The sequence below is a fragment of the Saccostrea cucullata genome, unplaced genomic scaffold, assembly GCF_032062105.1.
Source record: "Saccostrea cucullata isolate Sc308-1 unplaced genomic scaffold, CSIRO_AGI_Scuc_v1 ctg5432, whole genome shotgun sequence".
Taxonomy (NCBI): domain Eukaryota; kingdom Metazoa; phylum Mollusca; class Bivalvia; order Ostreida; family Ostreidae; genus Saccostrea; species Saccostrea cuccullata.
In genome coordinates, this window is record NW_026937397.1 from 17,341 (window position 1) to 37,440 (window position 20,100).

Below are 20,100 nucleotides of genomic sequence, written 5' to 3' on the forward strand. Positions count from 1 at the left end.
CTTACGCAATATTTATAGGAAACTGAACAGAAAGTGAAAGTACATTTATACTGCATACAGAGAATGCAGACGTACAGTTCTTGAAAATGGAACTGTTTACAAAAAAGTAAACAATAAAAAGAAAGTACCGGTGATCTTATATATATTGATTATTCTTAGCATTATTTTCCAGATTGTGAATGTTCTGAATAATCTATTATTTATTTATGTATTGAACATTAATTTTCACCATCAATTCCTTTAGTTAAATAAAGAAATGATGTAATGAGTTATTTTTTATTCGTACAAGTTAATCACACAGAGACAGAAATGGCAATTTAGTTATATTTAAAAACTCGGGCTGAAAATATAATCTTTACTAATTTTAAGGCACGATTGTGCATCGATATCTGATAGCAGTTAGATTTATAAATAATGCGAGTGTTTATCAGTACATAAAGTTCGTGGACTAGTGTCATAAAATTAAACCTATTTGAGGTACATCAAACATCAAGTAATTATAAGCGTCACCTCATAAAATTTTACTTATATTTAATAATACTTTACAAATGTTTTAAATGTATACAATATTGTCCTGGTGGCGTTACATCAAACATTACCTTTTTTTCTACTTGAGTATATCTGACGGGGAAAAAAAATATCTTGAAAACTCCTTTGCAGTAGTGTATAATAATTTGTACACAGTTAAAAAAGAGAAAATACTTCCTATAAGTTCAATAAATGATTGGATTGATCTTTTTTTTAAAAAAAAAAAAGGAAGGCGGATTATTAAAAATGATATTTGTAATGTTGCCCATTGAAAGCAAGTTTAAAACCGTTTTTAATCAAGCAATTTGATATCAAAGACCTCAAAATTACAGCTTGAAAAATAGTTGACTATCTTAACAATGATTTAATTATTAAATACCTAGGATATCGTTTACTTTTGATTTTTATTATATTGTATATGATAAAAAGGAGGCACCCATTCTCTATTTATTGTACTTATTGGAGATATATTTCGAAAGAACCTTATCTTATCTAAATATCTGAATATTATACATATACATGGAATTTACATTAATGACCAAGAATGAAATTACATTTTTAGAATTACATTTCTGAGGTTAATTGTTATGATATTACACTCACTAAGGTGAGGTCGTTTTAATCTATACTGGATTCCAAAACTTCATTGAAATCTTAACAAACGACGAAAATATTGCCCCGTCCAGCAAAGGACCTACCAAGACGCTATCCTTGCTTCTTACTAAAAAATAATTAACTGCATTTAAGAATCAACGGTAGACGTACTGTTCTAGGGCAATTTTCAGATGTGGATACACAAAACACTCAAGAAATTTCAGCAAATCTAAAATCAGACTTTTTAATGTCTATGAAATCAATACATTCAAATGTACGACACTTCTACACTTCATAATTTTACCCCATGGTAAATTAAGAAAATCTAGGCTCCTTCACCTCGACATGTAGATGTATCGTATTGTCAAATGAATTCATAATGGTAACTTCCATTCTTATATCGATACGATTTATCTCAGTGAGCTTGAGGTAAACAAATACCACAAAGTCTGACACATCTGTTTCATATTTGGATATTTTACTTGAAATAGACAAAAATGGTAATCTAACTACCAAGCTCTATGATAAACGTGATGACTTTAACTTTACAATCGTCAACTTCCCTTACTTATGCAGCAATATACTTTAAAATACAATTTATCATCGATCCAAATGCCGGATGACGTTTTTTCGTATTAATTGTTAATTGTAGACCATTATTTACACACTGAATTGACGATGGATTTCTTCTGTTATTTCCAGAATGTGACAAGGAGCACACAGCGGGTGTAATCGGTCGGCAGGGGATGCTCACTCCTCCATGGCACCTACTGACCCACCTCTGATTTTTTGGAGGTCCATGTTTTTCTCTGCTCTTATTTTGTATTGTTTTATGGACTTTTGATCTTGAATATTGTTCGTTATTTCCCTGATATTTCATTGATATTATACACAATGCTTTTTCAATTTATAAAAACAGAACTCTGAATTAAATTTCCACATTTGTAATTTGTCTTCAACAAAATCACTCTAATTCTACCAAAGCTACAGCAGATCACTTAATGTTTGCGACATCTTGTTTTCGCGAGAAAACCATTAACTCTTTATCTGCTAGACAAAACTTTCACAAATTGTAGTTACTGCTCTGTTTAACCCTTTCGCTGCCAACGTAAATTTTTGAATTGCCAAAAAACGTAACGTCACACGTAAATGACGTTACAATAGTTGTGACGTTATTAAAATTTGCGGGTTAACGTTGTATCAATGACGTAAATCGCACCTGCGTTATGTATAATTTTAACAGAGGAAGATCCTGTTTCAGCGCATGATCTGAGAAAAAGTTTTTTTTTTATATTTAAAAAAAGAGACATTTTAAAAGAAAATTGTGTTGTCTGAACATAACGTTATCTCCAACATGTACACGGCTGCACGGTCGATTCCTTATTTTTTGAATTAAATTACGCACTGATTAATAATTTGGTTGATTTACTGTGAAGTATAGGTAGTGGAAATGGTAGTATTATAGCCATCAAAATTATTTCGGAATATGAATTGGTAAACCTTCCATTTTGCATACTTGTATGTATTTACAATGTACGGAAAATAAATACATTGTTTAAAATATAAAAGTACTCTGTAAAGCATTCTTTATGAAATTTATTATTTTTTTCTAAAGAAAAAAAAATGATATACCCCAACAAAAACCAGCTAGTCTGAAACTCTACACTGATAAGAAGACCATGTAATATAGAAGTTAACGCCTTTATCAAGAAATTAAAAACTTAAACAAATTGCGTGTATTTTATTGCCATTTCTTGTTGTTTAGTGAAATACTTTTAGGATATTTTTGTTTTCCTGACACGCCAAACCTTTATACCGTTAAATACATGAAATAAAAAGTCAAATGTGTCAAAGACATTTCTCATTGTCTATTTTTTGAAAATAATTGTTTTAATTCTAGTGCATGTACGAATTTTGAAAACTAAGAGTCGGAAATATAATAGTCCTCACTTTGTATGCCTCTATTCTTTTCCCATGTAAATTGTGAATGATTTACCTCGACCCTTAAAAGTACTGTTACATCTTGTGTATTTTATTTTCAATAGGTATACAGTACATATTAATCGTAAATGAAATACATATAAATTGCGTTTTGCTAGAATTGAAGCATTATACAAGTGGATGCATATGCTAGATTTAACGTGTGCAGTGACAAATGTTCTTTCGTAATAACTTGAAAATTAAAATGAATAATGGTGAAGCGTATTTTCTTTTTCATTTTTAAGACATTTAACGCCATCTCCGGCCTCAAACAGGGTCTGTCCTTATATTTACAATATTTTTAGAAATCGGTGGCGATTTTAGATTTTTTTTTAGTGGGATACAAGTCAGAAGCAACCAGCTCAAACTTGAAAAACATATATTGTGTACCGGGTATAAACATGTATTTGAATGGAGGGGAAAGGGGGGTCTTGGTTAAGGTTTTTTTTTCTTCCAAATACACGACTCTCTCCTTCTATACCTTTTAAAAGTGGCCCCCCGGTTTGCACAATATATTTCCTAAGGTTGGTTTTTCGTTACTTTTATACATACAGATATTTAATAAATCAAATGGAACATTTCAAAACGACCCCCCCCCAAAAAAAAACTCGACTGATGAATCGTAAATAGTTTGTAAAACTTAACATCTCAGGTTACCTGCATGCAGTCTATCAGCTTTGTATCCGGTTCCATGCTTCTTTTGATACAAGATTAAACAAAAATTAAAACTGCATTTTTTGACAGATGGTCTACTCTAGCTGCAGATCTGTAGCTAACTCAAGCATAGATCAACCACAAATTTAGCTGCAGAAATGTAGCTCTCCGAAAAAAAATATATGTTGACAGACCGGAGAGCTACAGTGCCATCCATTGGAAAAACTGTATATTAATTGCCCACAAAAAAGTGCGCTGTTAGATTTATTTCTCTATGATTTTAAAACTGTCATCTCAAAAAATTACTGACTGTGTGTTTCTAAATCGAAAATTTAGCCCATTTATACTGCCATTTTGGTGTGCAAGATAATTCGGTCCAACACGCTTCGTACCAGTATCAACCACGAGCTAGCGAGAGTACTTGATAGAGGAGTAAGGACTTTTTTTCAAATTTGAATTTTTGCAATTGAGGTAGGTAATTGAAGAATTAATATAGAACCGAGCGCACTTTTTGTGCACAATAAATATACATTTTTTTTTTTCAATGGAAGGCACCGTAGCTCTCCGATCTATCAAGATATTTTTCAGAGAGCTACAGTTCTGCAGCTACCACAAATTATGAAAATGGCCCTCCATTAGATCACTAAAGTTTATGATTCATATGCTAGTACATCACCTTAATTTTTGGTAATTAATCCTTTCTATTGATTTATTATAAGCTTACAATATTCGAACGTAGCCTATTTATCTTTTAATATATTTTTCAGTTACACCAGTTCACTTGCGATCTTTTAATAGGAAAAAATATATACAGTGTGTTAATTTTTTTAACCCGGTTCTTTGCAACCCGGTATTGTCTATGGAGTCCTTGTCTTCCAACAAACTGTTTGATATTTTATGGACGTTCACAAACTGTGCTTTATTTGTGCACCAGTTTTAATTCTTATGAAGGAGAATTTATGCAAAAACTTTAACATGAGATGAATACGGTAGAACATCCGATAAATTGTATGACAAACAAGTTGACTTGTCTACTTTTTATATTGAATACAGTAATATTCCACTTTTGCCCTCTAACGATGTTTATGTCTCCCAGTTTTTTCGCTACTCGATCCAGACCTTGCTCTGAGTATGACCAAATAAAGAGCAAGACATCCTACTCACAAAAAAATTGATGTTACAGGAATTCAAGAGCGGTAGTCGTAATAATTTTTTTATTGTAAAAAGGAGGCAATTGATCCCATTTCTAATGTTCAGAAGTCCGATTATTCTCAATATGCCATTTTTTTATTTAAAGGATATTTGCTTCTATATATATATATATATATATATATATATATATATATATATATATATATATATATATATATATATATATATCCAAAAATGAAAAGAAATATCACAGTGTCCGGTAATAAATATAAGAAAAAATGACAAGGCAACAACGTTAGTAAAACGTAAGCGCTTTCTTCATTATTTCTTCAGACGTTTTACATTTCAAAACATTTCAAAAATGTGACGTAATAACGTATACACAGACAGCATATCAACCAACCCGAGTACAGAAAAATAAAACTTAGTGAACATCTTGCTGTTTGTGGACAGGGACAATTCAAAGTTTATCCCTTTTATAAACTTAAAACAGAGAACATTTTAGAAAGACGGGAAAAAGAAAAACATTTTATCAAGATTTTTAAACCATCCTTAAATAGTTTAATGTAGACTGTCTCATGACTTAATTATTTATTACGTTATGAATTATGTGATTTTACTTTGACTCTATAATTGTTTCCTCGATTAGCATTGTCATTGCATTGTTGTTGACGTTATCAACAGGTAACGTTATTACGTCACATTTTTGAAATGTTTTGAAATGTAAAACGTCTGAAGAAATAATGAAGAAAGCGCTTACTTTTTACTAACATTGTTGCCTTGTCATTTTTTCTATATATATATATATATATATATATATATATATATATATAGAAAGCACAGAGAAATTCACTTTTTACAAGGATACTCACTTCCGCCCCAGCCCGGGGTTGAACTCTCAACCTACGGAATCTGTCTCCTAGCAGTGCAGGAACAGCGCGTTAGACCGCTTGGCTATCTAGGCAAGTTTAAAAACTTGCTTTCGATGCCGATGGAATTCTCACAACGCTGTCCTACACTACATAGTCATTGAGAATGGAAGTGAGATACAGTTATTTGGACATTAGTTTTTAGAAGATCGTTACCAACACATGTTGTGATGAAATTAATTTTATTTATAAAGCACAAATTACAACTCTTAAACTAACGCGCTGTTCCTGCACTGCTAGGAGACAGATTCCGTAGGTCGAGAGTTTAACCCCGGGCTGGGGCGGAAGTGAGTATCCTTGTAAAAAGTGAATTTCTCTGTGCTTTCTATATTAATATTCCTTCACTTAGGGCAGTTATATTAGTTTAAGAGTTGTTGTAATTTGTGCTTTATAAATATATATATATATATATATATATATATATATATATATATATATATATATATATATATATATATATATATATATATATATATATATATATATATATATATATATATATATATATATATTTCTGTTCATTATCTTCACCCCTTTCAGACATTGACAGTAAGAGTTTTAATTTTATTGGCGAGTTATATTTCCCCCTCGGGCACATTTTAGCGACAACTCTGGAGTAAATTATTTTATCTTCTTTCATTGTGTAGTCCAATAATTGGACCTAATCATGTTTATATTGTAGCATATTTTATATTCGTTATATATGTATATTTCATTTCTTTGTTAATTCAGTTAGACATGTTTGTATATTCTTATTTTCGTTTACCTAATTTTAGGTGCAGAAAACAACACTAACATGATTGGACTTTATAAGTCCGTAAATTTATAAAATACATGTCATAAAAAAAATTTAAAAGAAGGAAATAAGCAGGGAGATGGCAAATATTATGGTTTTTTTTTACCATAAAAACTAAGTGGCCTGATGTAGGTGCTTCGCAGTTTCAAAAGCGTACACTGTCACAAGTATGGCATATGTTAAATTACATGTAAGCTTCAATTGCAATAATAAACTATCAGTTTATGGTTTTTTCCCACTCGATATCAAAAGTCATTTTTTAATTGATTAATATAATTAATTAGTGGTAATTTTTCTGACTGCGTTATTTCATTGAAATGCTTCTGATTTTTAAAGCAGCCCTCGGGGTTTCGTCATTTCTTCGAACAATACATCTAAAGACCGGTATACACGGTAAGATTTGTATTATAATACTTAATCTTATCGTGTTTACACTCTTAATACAGTGTATACTAGATTTTTCGAATCTTATAAAACTGTATTATAAATAGAGCGATGCTCTTTTTCCTAAGACAAGTCTTACCATATCGGTACCTTTTACTTTCAACCAATGAAATGTAATGACACTAGGTGTCATCCTATTTTTATCATTACTAAAAAGCACATGGTAAATAATAATGGCCGACTTTACAAGTAAAGACATCGAAAAACTTGTGGTTTTATGGGAAGGGGAATAGGACTTGTAGAATATATCAAGCTGTGCAAAGTACGATGATAGACACTGCTATCAGAGCCTCATCCTACATTATTTTGACAGAGAGAGAAATATGACAGGAGAAAACACGTTGGCATACGTAGTTTATTTACAATCTTATAAGATATGTATTAGCGTGAGTACAAGAAAGTATTATGATACAAAAGTATTATAATACTTGTATTATACTACAAATCTCATCGTGTATATTGGCCTTAAAACAGACTAATTTATTTTATTTCCTGTTTTAAAATAAAAAAAAACTTCGCTCATCATTCACATAAATATATTTTCATTCTGTTTGGCATTATCACAATAGAATAAAGTATTTTATTTCAATTTTGGGCATATAATCTACCCGACCGCGTTTGGCATTGATAAAAAAAAAACGAGTACGCTCTTTCAAGCGTTTAGAGAAAGAATTTGTTATTGTGGACTGATAGCGATTCTGTGACAAATATGTCAAATAGAAACATATTTGAATTAAGGGACAGGGGCTTTAATATTCCACATTGGATCCAATATTTCAATGTAAGTGTTATTTATGTTTTTAACTTATCATTTATCTACTACCTTCCAATTGCACGGAATTTTATACATTTGAATAAATCTATTTTTATAAGGCAAAAAATGGCAATTCAATATGTCAGAAACCATGCTTTTGCCTTATCAATGAGCACAGGAAATAGGAAAAAAAGATATATTCAATTCAATACATTTTATTTAGAATATTGTATATGCGAAATTGTAATTTTTTCAAACAATGCATTTTTTAAAATTACATATAAAGATAATATCTCAATTCTCAATATGGTCGTTTCCTCTTCCCTGTAATTTTTGCCACTAACATTACTTGATGCATATTTTATTTTCGCTATAGAAAATAGATTTCTGAGCAGGAATTATTTCAAACATGTGTTAGAATTTTTTCCCCGTTTTAACAACATTTCCCAACAAAAGAAATTCTGTTTAACAATGATTAAATCTTTTTTTATTCTTGTGATTTAAATATAAAAAGAAAACAAAGCAATCGAATCATATATTATTAACATTTTTTATAAGAGGTTATTATTCAAATGTTTTTTTTTTTCACAAAAAAATAAGATCTTTGATTTTTAAACCAATAGCACAAAGAGACACTGGTTATCTGCAAATTAAAAGGGTGCCTTTAAGTAAAATCACACCCTGCTAGATGCTTCTTTTTTGTTAAGCCACTGGAGTGGAATATCAATTGTTATACAATCCCTACCTATAACCCCGAAATATGTCCAGACCTTGATTTCTCCTTACATAGGTCGGGCAGTATTAGGGACAGTGCCCCGATTTAAACTCCGAGACATGTGAATTAAATCTTAACATTGCTCAAAGTGGATATAAAAATGGCAATTTTTCATTTGTGCTAGCAAGAACAGGGCGAGGTCGTTTTTATGCACTACATTGTGTAATCATTTAACACATCCCTCGTTCACAGTCAGTCGGGTAAGTTTTCATCTGTGACAGTAAGATCAGGGCGAGGTCTTCTTTCGGTAGTATCATTTAACAACCACGGGTATCACTTCCCTCGTTCACAAGCAGTAAGGGTCATGTAGCAGTCGTCAACGTTCTTGAAAGTTAAGTAGATTGCGTTTAAGGAAGTTAAAACGAAAACACAGCAAGTTCTTATGCATATTTAAAATTTTTCACTTTGTACCGACGGATATATTTTTCCACCTTAATTTTTCAAATCATAAATTTTAATGTTATCACTGAATGATTGAATATAAGTTTAAAAATAGTGTTCCTTTAGGGCAATCTTTATGGTTTTTTAACCAGAGGTCCTAAGTCCAATAAATAGTGTTGATATTTTACTCATTGTACTATTGTAATTCTGTTCAAAAGAATAGAATTGGTTTTTAATCTTTACAATCATGTGAGATATCTTTATATCTATGAGTGTGACTCCATTAAATTTTGTAAATCTTCACTTATGATAAAAGAGCTATTGCTCAAGATATAAATGTTTTGCAATTTTTAGATAAAGATCTATATAACTACTTGTTTCACTTTATCTTATTTCCTTTCCATTTATAGGAAGTCTAGCCAACCATTCCTACAAACAAGAATTCACAAGGAACCAATGTGACAATTTTCCGAATGCATCTGAATTTCTTTTCTATACTGGGTTTTGCAACCATTTTATAAAGTTTTATTTTTTTCGTTTACATAAATTAGGACAAAATAATAAAAGTTCAGTATATTCATGGTTTATTATTAGGACATGTTCACGAACGTATTTTTTCTTTTTGTTTTTAGCCTGTTCCCCAAATTTAATAAGGACCTAGATATTTTTCTTATCCACTGTTTGATATATATACCTTTATATAATTTAATTTTGTTTGTATTCTTGCCTCTCATTGGTTGATTTCCAAAAAGGAACACATTACATTTTGTATAATCTGGTTTGGTATGGGGACACACCCCCTTGACAACCAGCTGAATCATCTGTATCGATCAATCCCCTCATTTCCAGTCCTTGGGATTCATGGAAAATTCCAGATTTAATGAATGTACCTTTAACTTCAAACAGTAGCTCGATCTTACCTCGTGTAAACAAGCATCATGGCTGCTAGATCTATGTATCAGTTTTTACCTCCCCTCGCTTCCTATCACTTCCGTTACTACGGTTGTATTATTGCGCGGTAAATTTGAACTCATAAAAACAACACAATTTTACACCCCCAGTTGTTTAATTATTTTAAAATTAAATTATAAGGAATGACTCTAATTCTTGGCCAAATTATCGAGTATAATATGGTTTGGGTCTGTTTACGCTTTACGCTTTATAATCCGCGAAGCGGATTATAAAAAAGCGTAAACTGACCCAAACCATATTATACTCGATAATTTGGCCAAGAATTAGAGTCATTCCTTAAATAGATAATGTGGTCAAATTGATAAATTTCTATACTGAGGGTTTTTTGAAACAATATATATAAGATCACATCATGTCTGAATTAATTGAGTTGTATGATTGCTTGCCTATGTGATGCATTTTTAAATTTCAACATTTAAATGTGTTCATTGTGTGGTAGAGGGACAAAGAAAGGGCGAAACAGATGTATCAAATTTTTACTCTATATTCATCCTTTCTAGAAAGAGAGACGCCTCAATGTGACTCAAACGTATGCATGTGTATTTTATTTCATTACTGAATGGGACGTAAACATTACATTTCGGTACTGAAACGTGCTCGATATTTTCAGTGATACACTTGTGGATTATCTTATTACATCGAAGAAAGTTTAGGAAAGGAAGGTGGACTGTTAGTACTCATTCCTATTCAAGATCATTGTAAGGTCATCCCTTACAATATTACAATGTAGTCCTTCAACCATGAAATTAGAGGGTGGAAAGAGACAACGAACTTCTTCCCTGTTAAATATATCTGTCTGTCCATCTGTTTGTCCAAATGTCTGTTAGTTTATAGACATAAAGATCAAGCACTCAATTCGATTCGCGTCAATGTTTTTTTTTTTTTCGGAATAACAAAAAAACAAAAGTAGGGAATTCTTTGCAGATGTTTTTTTAATGCTTGTCATCTCCTCGCACCGGAGGTGTAAGGGATAAAGTTCTAGTGATGCAAAATATGTTTCTTGTTTTTGATTACCTAGTGTGCATCTACAACCTTTCGTTAGACGTATTTTCTACAGCGGTTGGCACAGGGTACACATGTTTTCTTCTCTTATGAGAAAGTTGTAGTCGTCCTGTTTTACGTGCAGAGAAATAATCTGAAATATGGTATACATTTGTTCGACTAGGAACCAAACTATTTTGATTGTAAGATCTATCTCCATTCATACATGTGTATTTCTAAAGTATAGAATTTAACGTATATCTTTTGTTTCATGTCGGTTATATTTGTTTAAAAATGTTTTGTGGAAATATCTGGAAAGAAAACGGATTTCTAATATAGAGTAAAAAAGGACTTATGATAATTAAGCAGTATCATCAGTATGACAGGTTTTATTCATTTCCATGTTTAATGTACATGAGTACACCAAAGTGACTTAGACACCCCCTTCTTTGCAATTGACTTGCAAAATAATTAAACTAATTTTTAAGCTTGAATAAAGCGTGGGAAAGTGATTGAAAAGTGCTTTTATTTGTAGGATGCCAACTCAGAAAAAGAAGCCATTAGTAGCTGCAGCACTACTTTCGGTTCAGAACAGAGATCCGGGCCCTGCTCCAGCAGGAGCGCTGTTTGGTCTTTGGTGGTCACAGCTCTGGTCATCCTTCTTCTTGGAGCTGCATGTGTTCCTCTCATCCTATACTTAATAGAGGAAGGTAAGACAGGCGTGAATTTTCTATTTTCTCTTCAAACACGGAAGTTTGATAATGATTTATACGTATTTTTTAATATCATAACTGGGTTTCAATTTAAATGTTTCATTTAAAAAAAAACATAATTTCGACATATTTATATTATTTTAGTTAGATATATTTATGTTTTTTTATTATTTTATTTCAGATCAATTCAAATATTGTAAGTATAGCATATTTATTTTACATTTCACAATGTACAAACAATTACTGTAATAAGAAAACAATATGAAGCTTTTTTTGAAAATGTGAAACCCTGTTAGACCTCTAATTCAAGTACATACTCATGATATAGTTTAGTGAAATGATGCTTAATGAAAAATACTGATTTTGTAGATAGGGCATCAGCTACATTGAGATTAAAGGGGCAATACGACAAGAGGCTTGGTAACCTTAGTAGTACGATATCTGAAGAGTTCCAGAAGGACTTTTGCAATACGGTATAACATATATTATAGATTAAACTGAAAATATCAATCACTACAGATTCAGATAATCATTTTCAGAACTTCTGAGTTGTCACGATTATTTAACCTTGATGAGTTTGCACATTCTCTAATAAGCGATATTTATGTTGGTCCAATAGATTACAATTTTTGAGTTGATCAAGGATAAGTTTAATAATTGCAAAATGCACGTTGCTGTGATGCTTGCAGAGAAACGATACAGTCTTTAGTTCTACCCTGACCTTTTCCGTTTGCCTTGAATATACAAAAATTAATTCGAATGGGATTCCCCAAACAATTTAATCCGTAAAGTTTTATTTTTTAAAAGAGAAGCTTTTAATTAATGTATTTTCGTGCTTAATTTTAACATACTGTGGTTTCATCAATATTCGTTGAGCACCAATTTTCGTGGATTTCGTTGTTGAGCAGATCCACGAATTCGAATGTTCATTGAATTACGAAATATGACATTCATTTCTATGGGCAATGCTTTTGTCCACGAAATTACGTATCCTCGAAAACGTCTGTTTTACAAAATCCACGAAAATTGATGAAACCACAGTAGTATGCGACAAGAAAATGTTTTCGAAGGGCATCAACTCAACTCATCCTTTAAATTGACAAATTAATTTGAATTGGAATTCTCAAACAATCTTTCAAAATTTAAAGATTTCAAAGCCTTATGGCACAAAACTATCAACCACTGACTGTCAAGCAAGTAAACAATACTCTGATATTGAATTAAACCATGTCAAAATAGTAAATGATTAACAGAGAGAAAGTTTCAAAAATTTATTTTCCTTAGCAGTAGTGAATTAACATAGATCGCATTGAATTCTATGCAGGAAAGAAATTTTAAAAAAAAATTCCTTTTGAAACTGATTTTTTATTTTTAAAATTAAAATTGAGGGAGATAACTCATACCAAAATTCATAAATTAGGACACATCCCACCCTTACATGATAAATTGCTAATAGTAATTAATGGAAATTGTGTCTACATGTAAATACACTGATTATTCAACACCCACACATCTGTTATGTATTTTATTTCATTAAAACTAAATATATTTAATTGAATAATTGGAGATAGAATACCTTAATAAATCAAAAACCCTGCTATAGTGAATTATATATGTAGTTTTCTACTTTAGAAAAATCTATATTCTTTCTCTTTTATGTACAACATTGATTATTGTAATTGTGACTACTTATTATGCACATTTTACAGATGGGGAATACACAGAAAAATAGATACAGCAATGACTACACAGGCTGTTTAGTAACAGAAATACGGTTTGTAAAACATAGTCAAACATTTAATTATATATCATGCATCGTGTTTAAAGGATAATCCTAAATATAATCCATGAAATATAAGGAAAAATGTATTTTTGAACATATTGCGCTTCTTGAACTAAATGTCAGTGACTAGATGTGTTACATCTAAGAATGATCAAAAATGAATTAGCTATGGTCTTCAAATCTTGAAATTTTAAAATTTATCAATCATAGTTACTTCCATACATGTATTGTGATATATCCCAATAAACTTGAAAAAAAGAAACAAACCATGTCTTTCCATATCTAGATTTATAACTGACATACAAGTAGACGATAAGGGCAATTCAACACCGAAATTGTAAAACATACGAGATTTACCATCGTTGACTTTCAGACGGTCGAAATAATGATATTGTCAGCAAATGTAATTTTTCATTGAGTTAGATACTCACTGATGTTTTTTCAAACTAAGTGTTAGACCATTAATCAAGATTGTCAACAGAAAGCTTGAGGACATATTTTGTCAAATTATACAATTTTAAAAAAAATCATGGAAATATGACATTTTTCTTCTTTTAACAGGAATGGAAGTATAATAGTAAGCTTCTCAATGTTCTTTTACACAAAAGACCTCGTGACATCGGACAATGTTAAATCAGAAATAACCGAGTACTGGAGAGGGACGTCTCATAATGTGACTTTTGCTAATGTGTTCAATGTGTCAATTGAAATAGAAACATTAGATGTTGGAGTAAAACGAGAAGAACAAACTGAGTATGTAAATGCCAGATCAAGTTCGCAATTTGTCCCACCTTCTTCGATACCAACTACCGTCCAACCAACGACTGTGCCAACTACAAGTACTTTACAGAATGAAACTACTACGACAGAAAGCAGCATCTATTCTACGCCTATTGAAACAATAACCACTCAGGCTGACACTACAGCAAGCGATACGTCAACTGCTCAACCCACTGCAACAACAGTAAATACACCACCAACAACTTTAGAAGGAGATACTTCATCATTTCCTTCTTCAACAGTAACAACAGTTTTTGCTCAAACAACAATTTCAGAAAGCGAAACAACAGAAAGCAGTTCACTTACTTCCTCGACGATATCAACAGCTATGGCTACAGAGGATGATACTTCAGAGAGCAGTACTTCCACTGCTTCACTCACTACAACAACAGTTATCTCTTCATCTGATTCAACTCATCAGAGCGATAGCACTTATGCAGTCACTCAAACTTCTACAACGACATCTCCTCAAAGTACGTCGACATCTTCTACCAACTCTCCTTCAAGCAATACCAACAATTTCATTGATTCATCCACAGTAACAGGTACAAGTGGTCCCTTCACAAGCACAACATTTGATACCCAAGGCACAGAGTCTTCTACCGAAAGTCCAAACGAAACATCAGATGTAACATCAGACCTTCCAGATTCCACCACTTCCATTATAGAGGTTACGGATACAGTTTATACCTCTTCTTCAACTTCCAGACATACGACATAGATGTCACTATTTTCTGTTCCTTGAAATGAGAGACCACGTCAGTAAGTTGTTCTAGATACGACTTCTACAACCGTGAAATATTTAGAACACAGTACCACTTTTCAGATATGAGTTCTACATTTCCTTTACTTACAATTTCCTCCAGTACAATTGCTTCTACTACAACAGACAGTTCAGCATCTACGATGTACACTACTACCTCTCCGTGAAGTTATACATGTAATCTCAGATGCACTTTTAAAAAATTTCTTATATCTAACAAGTTAACAATTTTACATTGTAATGCAAGGAACAAAAATAAAATGCATTTTATTTAGCATGAGCAATATTTGTTGGAATTTGAATTTTCAAGTATGCGCAGAATTAATTCGGCGCTTTTCGAATGCTCTGTACGGAAATAACTACATGTATATAATTTTATTTAATTATCTTTTCGAAAGTAAAGAACTGGATATTTTCTTGATTCGAGTCGATCTTTCGGGTGAATTCTTCCTGCGATCAATTCTCCTACGATCAAAACGATTTTCTGATTTGGCATGTTTCGCGTAAATTTTAGTTCGGTAGATTCTGACGGTAGTTTCAGTAGAGTGGACTGTGAAGCGCCTTTTTATTATTTTTGAGGTATATTCTGATTTCATAAATTTCAATAATTCAAATTCTTGAAATACAAAAATAGATTTTTTTTATATCAGGAAATCATTTTATGATATAAAAAAATCGAATTCTTGATATCAAAAATGCGTTCCTAATATCAGAGATTCGAGTTTTTGATATTAAAAAAAATCTTGTTAATTTTCTATATCAAAAAATCGACTTTGTGATATGAGAACTGGTTTAGTACAAACATGGATATTGTGAATTCACTGATATAGTGAAGTTATCTTGGATCCCAAGCTATAAAAAAATTAACAAAATCCTTATACATTTGTACAATATACAATGAATTTTCGATATCATAAAATCCCAAAGATATTTTGATATCAGAAAATGTTTGTTATATCAAAAATTCGAATTATTTATATTAGAAAATGATTTTCTGATTTCAGAAATTCGAATTTTTTGTATTAAAAAATCTTGTTTATTTTCTTATATTTTTTTGATATCAAAAATTAATTTTTTTGATATCATAAAATTCCCAAGATATTTTGATATCAGAAAATAGTTTTTTAATATCAAAAATGTTTTGATATCAGAAAATAGTTTTTTGATATCAAAAATGCGAATTCTCGATATCAGAAAATGATTTTCTGATATCAGAAATTGGAATTTTTGATATAAAAAAAATCTTGTTTATTTTCTGATATAAAAATATATTTTCTGATATCAGAAAATGATTTTTTTATATCCAACAATCGCCTAGTGGACACTGTTTTTATCAATGGGGAAATCATTTTAAAAATGGATATTTATTTGCAAGGTATAGAAGGCAACACTTACATAATTGGACTTGAAATGTCCGTAAAATGCATCACAAGTGCATGTCTTCAAGAAAGTTTTTTTAGAAGAAAATAAGCAGGGGTGCCAAATATTATATTCTGATTTTTCCCCATAAAAACTATGCGCACTTGTGTATATAAAGGAAATTTGATTCGAAGAATTGTTGTCACAAAATAATTTCAGATTTTTAAAAACGCTCAGTTAAGATATTTCCCACTGAATATTAAGAATTATTTTTAATTGATATTTATAATTTTTAAGAGTTGTTTTTCATAATCAGATTTTTTTTCTTTTAAAGAGATTCGGATATCAAAAACAACCCTTATTGCATCTTTAAAAAAATTAAATATTCTGAACGATTTATATTCAAATTCTTTATTATTTCCCTCTGTAACAAAACATTAAAGCCTCGCCCGTCAGTCAAATAAATATCACAATACAATGTAATACATTAATATGCCACAACGTAACTGGTTTAAGTATTTCCTTTTTTTGTTACATAATCTACCCGTTCGCGTTAGACATTGATTAAAAAAATCAAAGGCATTCAGTCAAGCGTTAAGTGAACGAAACTGTTATTGTGGATTGTTATGAATTCTGGGACAAATATGTCGAATAGAAACATATTCGAATTAGAGGACAGAGGATTTAATGTTCCCCAATGGATCCAATATTTCAATGTAAGTGTACTTTGTGTAACCATTTATCTGCCGCCTTCTAATGTGAAAGTCAATATGTTTGTTTTCAGATTTTGACATGCATTTGAATATATCGATTTTTAAAGGCAAAAATAGCCATTCAATATTTAATACACCATATGCCTTCGCATTATTGTTGAGAACAGAAAAAATAGACTTTAAATAGAATATTGTGTATGAGAAATGAACATTTTTACTAGCAATGCATTTATATCCTACCTCCACTCTATCTTCCTTCTTCCACGTGATACTCCACTAATATTAGTTTTATGTATATTTTGTTTTCTCAATATGAAAGATATTTCTGTACATTATATTAACAAGTAGCAGGACTTATATAAAAGACATGTTGGGGTTTAATGCCTGTTTTAAGAATATAAGATAAATACAAAGCGATTGAATCACGTGTTATTATATTCTTTTAGGGGTGCATTCTTTATTTTTCTTTTTCACAAAAAAATTGAACCTTGCTTTTTAAGTCATTCCAAAGACAATGGGTTATCTAGAAATCAGGAAAGGAAACGTCGTTTTTAGGTAAAATGACACCTCTCTGGAGATATATTTGTTTGTTGCAAAGCCACTGAGATAGATAATTGGTATTAAGATAAAACATTACTGGTTATAGATATAAAACAGCCTTACGATTTTCAGACTATTACTTTTCGTTGGATTGGGCAGACAGTATCAGGGAAAGAGCCTCGATTTCAACTATCAGAATGTTAATATAATTTCGAACTTAAAGACATGACAGATAATTTAGAAACTTCGGTAAAAGATGACATTTTTTTTTCGAGGAGAGCTAAAGATAACATAATTTAATATCAACAAAAAAAACTAACTTCTTAAAAAACAGTCAGTCTTAACTCAAAATATGCCTATAAACTTGCAGTATTCTTGTTGTAACTTCCTGTAATGTAATCTGTCTGACTCTGATGAACGTTGACGACTGCGATATGACTCCGACTGCCTGTGAACGAGGGAAGTGACACCTAAAGGTATTATAATCCTAACTGAAGAAGACCTCGCCCTGATTTTACTGTCACAGATGGAAATTAACTTACCAATAGACATTTTTACATTTACTTTGAACAATTTCACAATGAAATTTTACATATCAGCTTATTTATATTTTCAAAATTGCTTCATCTGTTATATTTAGTGATTAAAAATTAAAATATTAAATCATGCTGATAAGCAAAGACTGACTTTATACTAATGTATTTATCTACCCAACGTTATTTTCAAATCATGAACTTAAATTTAATTACTGAATAATTGAAGTTTAGAGGAGAAATATTTAAACTTCTAAACGTATGCATAATTTTATGTATTGCAATGTACATATCATTGCTGTTTGTGACATAAACATTACATTTCGCTACTGATTATAGTCTTCCACCAGTGAAACCGTGGGAGAGTAGGAGAAAACAGCATCTGTCATGTAAAATTTGTCTGTCCTTCTATGTGTTATACTCAATCCGTTATTCTAAGGCATGTACAGACAACGAACAGTGTTCAAGCTCAGAAGTGCATTAAAAGATTTTTTTCGTAGGACGGTTGGCACAGGGTATAATTTTTAAGTTGTAGCTATCCTGTTTTTACCTGCAGAGAAAACTGAAATTATACATTTATTCGACTAAGAACAGAATATTTTGTTTCTAGCATTTATCTACATTAATTTTCTAAAATAAAGAGTTAAACATTAAACTTCTTTTTTCATGTTTTTTGAAGTGATTAGAGTGTTTAGTGAAAATATCTGGAGCGAGTAAATATACATGTATTTCTAATATAGAGCAAAGACGAGACTGCGATATTTAAGCAGTATACCAATAAGAGAGTGAGGTTTTATTCTTTTCAATGTTTTATATACCTGTACCCGACTACACCAAAGTGACTTACAAACCCCCTTCCTTACCTTGCAAAATAATTAAATTAAATCTTTTAAGCTTGAGTAAAAGATGTGAAAGGGATTGAAATGTGCCTTGCATTGTTTGTAGGAGGCCAATTCAGAAAAGGAAGCCAGTAGTGGCCGCAGCACCACTTCCGGATCAGAACAGAGATCCGGGTCCTGCTCCAGCAGATGCGCTGTTTGGTCTTTGGTGGCCACAGCTCTGGTCATCCTTATACTGGGCGCTGCATGTGTTCCTCTCATTCTATACTTAATAGAAGAAGGTAAACAAGGCGTGATTTTTATAGTTTCACTTAAACCATATGAATAATTTGACTTACACGTATATTTGTTATAATATTGGGTTTTAATACATATAATACACGCTTCATAAATGTTTGATTTGGTGTCATTTTAGATTCTTTATAATGTTTTTTATTTATTTCAGATCAATTCAAATACTGTGAGTTTGACGTATTTTTATATTGCACTAAATACAATATTTTTATATAGCGCTAGGCATTTAATCAAGAAAAAATACTGGAATCTAACACTCTTTGTTTGACAATAATAAAATTCTATTATTATACCTCTAATTCAAGTTTATATAGTTAATAAAAGATGATACAAAATGGATCATGTTGAACATTTCAGATAGGGCGACAGCTACATTGACGTTACAGGGCCAATATGACAAGAGGCTTGGTAACCTGAATAGTTCCCTCTCTATAGAGTTCCAGAAAGACTTTTGCAGAACGGTATATAAATTACATCGTGATAGATTACATATCTTACTTATAATGATTTATCAATATAAAATGATGTTTATTCAGTTTGACATCTTGTCTTACAAACTATTTGTAGTTTAATAGTTTAAAGTAAGGTAATTTACGACAATTTGTCAAACAATTGAAGTTCAAGATTTCTCTTTTTATGAATGATAGAATAAAAAATATGGTGCTACTGTAGGAACGACTAAAACGTTTTACAAAGTCACCAGACATATTAAGTTATATTCAATAACTATTGATATTATTATACTTTCATGTTAAATACTAAAATCTGATTGGTTTAGACGCAGTTAACAATCTGTTCTATTACCCTCAGCCTTAGCAACACACGAGGCAACGGGTACCACAA

The 20,100-nt window shown here is 31.1% G+C and overlaps 1 protein-coding gene across 1 annotated transcript; it reads left to right on the forward strand.

Moving 5' to 3' along the window:
- The first annotated feature begins 14,025 nt into the window (after nucleotides 1-14,025).
- LOC134248116 (uncharacterized) lies at nucleotides 14,026-14,937 on the forward strand. The gene has a single exon (XM_062730534.1). The coding sequence runs from the start codon at nucleotides 14,026-14,028 to the stop codon at nucleotides 14,935-14,937; it is 912 nt and encodes a 303-aa protein (XP_062586518.1).
- Nucleotides 14,938-20,100: the final 5,163 nt, after the last annotated feature.